The 9,386-nt window shown below is 38.1% G+C and overlaps 1 protein-coding gene across 1 annotated transcript; it reads left to right on the top strand.

The window, feature by feature from the left end:
- The first annotated feature begins 16 nt into the window (after positions 1–16).
- On the top strand, positions 17–5,891 carry gpx2 (glutathione peroxidase 2). Its single transcript, XM_057860157.1, has 2 exons — positions 17–397; positions 5,320–5,891. Exons 1-2 carry the CDS (start codon positions 17–19, stop codon positions 5,671–5,673), a joined length of 735 nt encoding a protein of 244 aa, XP_057716140.1. The 3' UTR covers positions 5,674–5,891.
- Positions 5,892–9,386: the final 3,495 nt, after the last annotated feature.

Genomic DNA, 9,386 nt, shown 5'->3' on the forward strand with positions numbered 1-9,386 from the left:
ACATTGTGTCATTGAAATGCAATGGAGAGTGAGTTCAGGTTTCACAGGGAGGTCATTTGTCATCACGAGCAGTGAAAAAGAGTCATTTGACCCGAACTACTCAATTGAGTCATGTGACAACCGGTCCTATTCGGTGGTCCGACTTCGCTCCAGTGCAAACCCTGTGCTGCTGAGGATGGCGTTCATAGCCAAGACCTTCTATGACCTGAGGGCCACAACGCTGGACGGCGACCCGGTGGACTTCAACGTGTACCGCGGGCGGGTGGTTCTGATAGAGAACGTAGCCTCGCTCTGAGGTACCACCAGCCAGGACTTCAATCAGCTCAAGCTGCTTCAGAGCAAGTATCCGCATCGATTGGTGGTCCTGGCCTTCCCTTGTAACCAGTTTGGGTATCAGGTTAGTTGAGCGGCTTAATCAAGTCTTGTGCTGTGTTTCCTCTTGAATTCCTCCACAATTGATTTGAACACCAAAGTAAAGCCATTTTTAGACTGAATAGTTAAAAAAGCATGCTCATAGACTTCACGATCAGTTGACAGGACTCAGGGCCAATCCGTAGCGGGCCTATTTTTTGAAAATATTTTCAAAACCAAAAGTGCTAGTGACTTTAAACCAAAACAGGCACCTCCCTTGGGCATATAGGAGTCTATATTAGTCTCCATGAGCAGTGACATAAAAAAAAAAAAAAAAAATCAAACTCGTTTCCCAGTAAAATCACGAGTTTTTTAAATTTTATTTATTTTTTAATACAAGTAAAACAAAACAAAATGGCAAAAAAAAAAATTCTCAAATTTTACGCTAGATGCACAAAAATCACAAAATGCAGAGATCATCAGCTATATTTTTCAAGGATTAATAGCAATATCTAACATCAATATAAGTTTTTGCCCAAAATAGCAACTGAGTTTTTTCAACTGAAGTTTTCAACCGCTAATCACTCAGTTTTCACATCAGAAACTTGATACATGAGGAACGAATGCAGAATCACCTTAATTTTATTCAACAAAAGCTAAATTGGTTTTTTAAAAATCTATATAATCTAGGGCTGTCAAAATTATCGCGTAAACGGGCGGTAATTAATGATTTTTAATTAATCACGTTAAGATATTTACGCAATTAACGCACATGCCCGCTCAGATTAAAATGACAGCAGTGTAATGTCCACTTGTTACCTGTTTTTTGTTGTTTGGCGCCCTCTGCTGGCGCTTGGGTCCAAATGATTTTATGGGTTTGGGGAGTGAGCATGGTGTAATGCAGTACTTCTCAAATAGTGGGGCGCGCCCCCCTGGGGGGGCGCAGAGCGATGCCAGGGGGGGCGCGTGTGACCTCGGGGAACATGCTTTTTTTTTTTTTTTCTGCCGTACTGGAATAAAGTGTACTTGCGCATCCACTCAGTGGGTGGCAGTGGCGCTCTCATTTTCAGAGTGCGTGCAGTATTTTTGAACTAAGGAAGAGCACTCATCACACAGAAAACAAATATGAAGAGCAGTGCGCCGCCGCCATTTTCAAAAGCCGTTTTCCGACCGGACTCACTCACGCAGCGACCCACTGTCTTGTCCGGTTCTCACGCCGCCGCCCTATAAGTGCCATTTTCGGCTTGGGATCGTCACGACGACTGCCCTCACCTACGGTTCTACCTCGGCCGCCGAGAATGCGCTTTGTTCGTGCCGTTTGCCTTTTAGCTTTGACTTTTAATACTGTGGGTGATGAGGAAAGACTGTTTACTGTGTCTAAAAATAATTATAGCGGACCGCCAGAAGCCAAATCAATTAAGACGCCACTTAAAGACATTCGACCCCAATCTCATTGATAAGCCGCTTGATTGTTTTTCAGCGAAAACGTGCCGAATATTGCCAACAATTGTCCTGCTTTGTCAGTGTTATATCAGTAAACCAGTGAGCATTGTTAGCATGTTCATTGCAAAATGACTCCACACCATTGCAAAGGAGGTAATACTGAGTGTGAGCAGCAAAAATAAAAACTGTCCTTCTGTCCAAGGACACTCTTTTTTTCCTTTATTCATTTTTGTTTTTTCGGTCAAATTTTTTGGCATATTGTCCTCATGAGTGAATGTTTCTAATCAATTTGAATTTGTTATTATTTACTGATTTTATTACATTTTATTTTTCTGTATCAAATGGTCAAAAATGTACCTTGAGTGTATTTTTACAGTTTGAATGTGACTTTTTTTTTTTTTTAACTCAGGCAAATTGATGCACGTCAAGTCTTCTCTGTTACAAACAAAACAATGTTAATAAAGTTATACTTTATTATAATTTGATCTATGTTACTTTTTTTCTTTATTAGAAAAAAAGGACACAATATTAGGCAGATGTGTATTTATAATAGTAATTTTATAGACTAATAATACTATTTACAGTGGCGGCAGAGAGTTTGGGGGGGCGCGAAACATTTACGTCTTGCTTGGGGGGGCATAGCAGAAAATAATTGAGAAGCACTGGTGTAATGACATCAACAATGGCGAGCTACTAGTTTATTTTTTGATTAAAAATTTTAATAAAACGAAAACATTAAGAGGGGTTTTAATATAAAATTTTTCTAATACATTCTTGTTTGAAAATAATTTGGTGGGACAGTAACATGTTTAAAACTTATCATAATTATTACATTTGAAGTGCTTGAAAACATCTATTAAAATAGATGTATATACATTAGGGCTTTTACTAGTCGATTAATCGATGAACTAGTTCGTTCGAATAATCGAGTAATCCAATAAGGAACATAAAAGAATTAAAATACTTGAGCTGAGCCTTAAACGGTATAAAAAAACAAATATATGAGGATCAAAGTACAACAAAAGGACAACTGGCTAACTTACGTATATAGCAAAAGTCCGCTAGCATAAATGCTATAAAATGCTAACTTTTTTTTTTTTTTTTTTTTTTTTTTTTTTTTTACAATTTTCTTAACAAATGGTCAAAATTATGCTCCCACAAAAACGGATAAATATTAGGGCTGTCAAAATGATCGCGTTTACGGGCGGTAATTAATTTTTTTAATTAATCATGTTAAAATATTTGACTCAACTAACGCACATGCCTCGCTCAAACAGATTAAAATGACAGTACAGTGTAATGCCCGCTTGTTACTTGTTTTTTTATGTTTGGCGCCCTCTGCTGGCGCTTGGGTCCAACTGATTTTATGGGTTAGTACCATGAGTGAGCATGGTGTAATTATTGACATCAACAATGGCGAGCTACTAGTTTATTTTTTGATCGAAAATTTTACAAATTTTAATAAAACGAAAACATGAAGAGGGGTTTTAATATAAAATTTCTATAACTTGTACTAACATTTATCTTTTAAGAACTACAAGTTTTTCTATCCATGGATCGCTTTAATAATGCTAATGGCATATTGTTGATTTATTGTTATAATAAACAAATACAGTACTTATGTACCGTATGTTGAATGTATATATCCGTCTTGTGTCTTATCTTTTCCTTCCAACAATAATTTACAGAAAAATATGGCATATTTTACAGATGGTTTAAATTGCGATTAATTACGATTAATTAATTTTTAACCTGTAATTAACTCGATTAAAAATTTTAATCGTTTGACAGCCGTAAAATAATCACAATTTATTTAGGTTGTGTTCCGCTATTGTGTAGAGATACAAATCATTACCCAAAAAGTTGAAACCGCTTATAAATAAGTGCTTAAAACACGCGATTCCTATAGATTTGAACGTAAAACAGTCTAGATTCTTAGTTAAAAGCGAAAAACAGGCATTAATCGTACATTTTACGTAAATATTTCAAGCAGAAGTTTCGGTACCGTGTAATCCAACATGGCGGCCGTCATGAAACGGAGCTTTTTAAGTTGAAAATTCTTGTAAATAAATGCTTAAATTGCAGAATTTCTCAAATATGAATGTAAAACAGTCAAAATTCTTGGTTAAAAGCAAAAAGGGGCATTATTCTTTCATTTTACGTAAATATTTCAAGAAAAAGTTTCGGTACCGTGTAATCTAACTTGGCGGCCGTCATGAAACAGAGCTTTCTAAGTTGAAAATTCTTGTAAATAAATGCTTAAATCGCAGAATTTCTACAGATATGAACGTAAAACAGTCAAAATTCTTGGTTAAAAGCAAAAAGGGGCATTATTCTTTCATTTTACGTAAATATTTCAAGCAAAAGTTACGGTACCGTGTAATCCAACATGGCGGCAGTCACGAAACAGCTTTTTAAGTGGAAAATTCTTGTAAATGCTTAAATCGCGGACTTTCTATACATATAAACGTAAAACAGTCGGGATTCTTGGCTAAAAGCAAAAAATGGGCAGTTATCGTTCATTTTACGTAAATATATAAAGGCAGAGTTGCACTAATTTTATCCTTTTTTTTTTTTTTTTCCCCACGTTTCAAATTGCGTGTGTGCATGCATGGTGCTATTTAATATAATAATTCCCTTGAATCCTCAACCAAATCACTCTTGAGACACTCCTGCCTTCTTGTATGCAGTAAAACCTTCGTCCTATTTCCACCTAAATCCGGCGTTAGAACACAGCGTGTGTTTGAGCTTATCACAGTGAAAGCCAACTCAACCTTCTGCCTGGGTTGGCCCCCAACGGGAAGGCGTGGCGCAATCTCTGTGGCAGCTGTCTTTTCAACTGATGGTGGAGTCTATGGCATGCTCTAATGGGTTTGGATCAGAACATGTCTCCAAGACAAATGAAGCAGATGATAGGACAGTGTTGGGTCTAAAACACCTTCTTCAATTTAGCTGTTGACCCAGAGCGAGGTGACAAAGGCAGGACACAAGGAGGCAGGAGTCAGAGAGTAGACTTTTACCAAGCTGCAGTTTGGGGAGAGGTCTGAGATCGGGCAACGTGACTAAGAGCGTCTCATCGAAGTCTCTCTCAGAGCTCCCCGCGCTGCTGACTTTTATTTAGGGCTTGTTGCTGGGCAGAATATAGTTACAACACTGTTGTCCAACGTGGCAGTTTCGATCGGGCAAGTTCCTTATTCTAGTCATTGATTAAATTAACAGTCACACTCTTGAGCGAGCAAGATAACTTTGTTTTGAACACACATTTGCACTCGAAGTAGCTTGGTGGAAAAGTACTGAGACGTTGTGTGATGAATCAACATGTGTATGTATCTATTTATCAGTAGAATGTGAGCAATTGCCGGTAATAAAAATGTAAGCACATGATTATGGGCTAAAACTGTATTCTTCATAATAGCTGTGGGAGAGCAAACTTGTATAACCCGCAGAGTATAATGGTCATACAATCAAGCATATCTTACAGACAGGAAATCCAAATTACATTTCGTCTTGCTTATGTGCTTCCAGGAGAATTGTAGCAATGGTGAGATCCTAAATTCCCTGAAGCACGTACGTCCAGGTGGAGGATTTCAGCCCAACTTCACCATCTTTGAGAAATGTGACGTCAATGGTGCAAATACACATCCCGTCTTTGCCTATCTCAAAGAAAAACTCCCCTTTCCCGGTGATGACCCTAACCACCTCATGCAGGATCCCAAATTCCTGGTTTGGAGTCCCGTCAGCAGGACGGACGTATCTTGGAACTTTGAGAAATTCCTCATAGCGCCCGAGGGAGAGCCGTTTAAAAGATACAGCAGAAAATTCCCCACCATTGATATTGAGCCTGACATTCAACGATTGCTAAAATTAACAAAAACCTAAGAGTATATTTTTAACACTACATGTTTAAGTCTTATTGAATGAAGGTGATATTATGAAATGTAACGGTAATATCAACTGAAGATTTATAAGTTCTTAAATTAAGTGTTTATTCTTATTTTTTTGTCAAATGAACGGTATGTTTTCGATGGTAGAACTCGAGTTAGTGATGAACTACACACCATTGTGATTTTCATACAAACACTAAAGCAGTAGTAAAGTCATTGACGTAAATGTTTGGATGGAAATCAGGAAATAAAAACATGAATGGAAAACTTTCCTTGTCATATTGTTATAACTTTTAAGTATCATGATCAAGAAAAAAATATTTTCCCTTTAAAAAAGAAATATACTTGCATTGATATTCTTTTTAGATGTATTTTTTTTCATGCTGTACGTTTCAGTAGAAAAATAATTGGGGGACAAAAAACTTTTATTCATCAGAATTTTATAACATTTTAATGTAGAGTAACCTGAATTTCTTAAATATCACGAAACTAAAGTGACAATACAAACTTTATGTCGCTGTTTTATCAACAAATCTCACTAGAGACGAACATATCTCTTTGTGTAAAATTACTACTTTGCTTTTATAAAATGACATTTTGGACGCAGAATTCTTAATGTCCGTTCTCTGGTATACCATACAACCCTTCATCCATTCATCGATGTAAATCTCACTGGAGCAGCACCAAACCAAAGTTCCAGCATCATCACCTTGTCGAGAATCAGCATTGGACAAGGTGTGAGGAGTCAATAATCTGCATTGGACAAGGTGATGATGCTGGAACTTTTGTTTGGTGCTGTTCCAGTGAGATTTACAAAGATAACTGCCTGAAGAAAACATCAAAATTCCCTCAGTCCTTGATGCTATGGAGCAAAGGGAGTGCGGAGATGGCTGTGGTTAAATCTTCAATAAATGCACAAGTTTACATTGAAATTTTAGACAACTTTCTTATCCCTTCAATTAAAAATATGTCATTTTCCAAGATGACAATGCATCATGTCACAGAGCTAAAACTGTTAAATCATTCCTTGGAGAAAGACTCATCCAGTCAAGTCATGGCCTGCAAATAACCCAGATCTCAACCCTATTGAAAACCTATGGTGGAAATTGAAAAAAAATGGTCCACAGCAAGCCTCCGACCTGCAAGGATGATCTGGCAACTGCAATCAAAGAGTGTTGGCATCAAATTAATGAAGAATACTCATGAAGTCCATGCCGCAGAGACTACAAGCTGTCATAAAAGCCAGAGGTGGTGCTACCAAATACTAGAGATGTGTTTTGATTGTTATTTCTTTGTTTGTTTCTCATGATTCCATATTTTTTCCTCAGAATGGAGTGATTCAATTTATATTTCCCTGCACTTGCTGACCACCACAATGTTTTTAGTCATTTCTTTTAGTGTTTCTGAATGCTAAAGAGTTGCACTTTTGAACTATTTCATTATTTTTTCAATCTTTTTATCTGAGTTTATTCTACATGATAAAATGTCTGAGTTAGTGCTCGTCCGAGACTGGTGATTCACTGGTGACATTTTGCTATGGGTTGTATATCTAGCATTATCCTGCCTTTGACCAGCAGATGGTGCTATATGCTCGATTTAACGGCAAGAACAAATTCTGGACACCTATGAATTAACATTCACCTCACATATACACTTACAAAACGAATGCTGATTGGAATAACGTTTTCAAAGCCTGTTTCACAGTGGTATAACATCCTTATTAGAGCATATTTTGTGACCAAGTAGTAGTACATTAACTTGTCACAAAATGAGGTGCAATGACAACCATCCATAACACCACTCAGGGAATTAAAGAAATTATGGCAGATATTGGCAATCTGATTTTTGGGAGGTCGGTCTTGCGCGTTTCATTTACGGGGTTCGAACCACTCTCTGACCCCTTTATACCTTCTGTTCCTTATATTTAGATGCACATTTCTATGGCAATGTGTGCGAATATAGTGGCAACACATACTGATGGTGAACTGTGCTAATTGGCCCATTAAAAAACCTCGTTATACCTTGTTTTGGACTCTTTTACCATTTTGCATTTTCTACTCTGTGCTTGCTTCAGCTTTTTTTGTGGTAATCCTGACATAATTTATGTGACATGGTAAATTCAATGTTTACCACAGAGTGAAGTTCAACTCTACTATTACAAGTGCTGTGACACGTCCGCATCTAAATCATCATCTCATCACACAAGGGAACCTACGGCGCCCCTAAAGCGACATCGACAGAAATGAAATAAATTTAAACAATCTGGTGCGCACCAGATAGTATGTGGTGCGTACTAGAAACTATCTGGTGCGGACCAAATAGTTTGTGGTGCGCACTAGAAACTATCTGGTGCGCACCAGATAGTATGTGGTGAGTACTAGAAACTATCTGGTGCGCACCAGATTGTATGTGGTGCGTACTAGAAACAATCTGATGCGCACCAGATAGTATGTGGTGCATACAAGAAACTATCTGGTGTGCACTAGATCGTATGTGGTTCCCACTAAAAACTATCTGTTGTGCACAAGATAGTATGTGGTGCGCACTAGAATCTATCTGGTGTGCACCAGGTAGTATGTGGCGTACTACAAACAATCACAAACCCCAAAACTGAACTCGTCAGCGGTGATGAATTCGGGTAGGGTGATGAGGTTAGCCACACGGTTGCTAACCGTCATATGCTAATGTTTAGCCACAATTGGATTCATTACCTGATTACTATTCATCCTTCACACAGCCACTGGAAACAGAAATGTTGTTTTGTCCATCTGCAGGCGACCGGGAGATTGATTGATGATTTTACGACACTGTGCGGGTGTGCGCTGGTCCTCATGGGAAACGCAGTCTTCCTTCAGGCAAAACAGTACCGCATTTGTCCACTGCTGTCGCTAAAATCGACCAAAACTGAAAAATTACCAAGTGTTTCTTTAAAGCAACACTTGGTTACTTTTCAATTTTGCTCGATTTTAGCGACGCCGGTGGACGAAAGCGGTAGTGTTTTTCCTTAAGGAAAGTTGGTCTTGTTTCCCATCAAGACCAACGCTGTATTTCACATGAGGACCAGCGCACACCCACATAGTATAAGGCAGTTAAGGCAAAACACTACCGAGTTTGTCCATCAGCATTGCATTTTTTTTTTTTTTTTGTATGGCAGGGTTCCTGCCACCCTCCTCAAAGTTAATGAGTGCCGGTGAAAGCGATACAGACCCACTCAAGATATAAAAGAGGTGTCATTCAACTAGTTGTCAGTCGACATATTATCACAAATGTTATGAAAATATTTTATAAAGGTTGAAAAGTTACATAGTGTTGCTTTAAATGTGCAAACTAAATCTGCATGAACTTAAATGACATGCAAAATATATAAAAACCTGTTCTTAATAGAACTTTTATGTTACCATTTAAAAAATATATTTTTATTGTAAATAAGCTCTGCCTTCGCGGATTTTCGTGGGTTGGGGGGGTTGTCCCCATTAACCGCGAAAAACGAGGGATTACTTGTATCAATATAAGTTGGTGTAAAGTTGTAAAGACAGTCAAATGGAAGACGTCATAACTTCCAATTGTTGTTAAAACGTCAGAGTGAGTCCTCTTCGTTTCTCATATACCTTTGCTCCCCCTCACACACCACAGGTGAGCCCCTGTTACCACGGGAACGTTTCGCTTTGCGCCCCTTCTCGCGAGACTTGGCCAATTGGCAGACGACAG

This window comes from Corythoichthys intestinalis, chromosome 15 (assembly GCF_030265065.1).
Source record: "Corythoichthys intestinalis isolate RoL2023-P3 chromosome 15, ASM3026506v1, whole genome shotgun sequence".
Classification (NCBI taxonomy): domain Eukaryota; kingdom Metazoa; phylum Chordata; class Actinopteri; order Syngnathiformes; family Syngnathidae; genus Corythoichthys; species Corythoichthys intestinalis.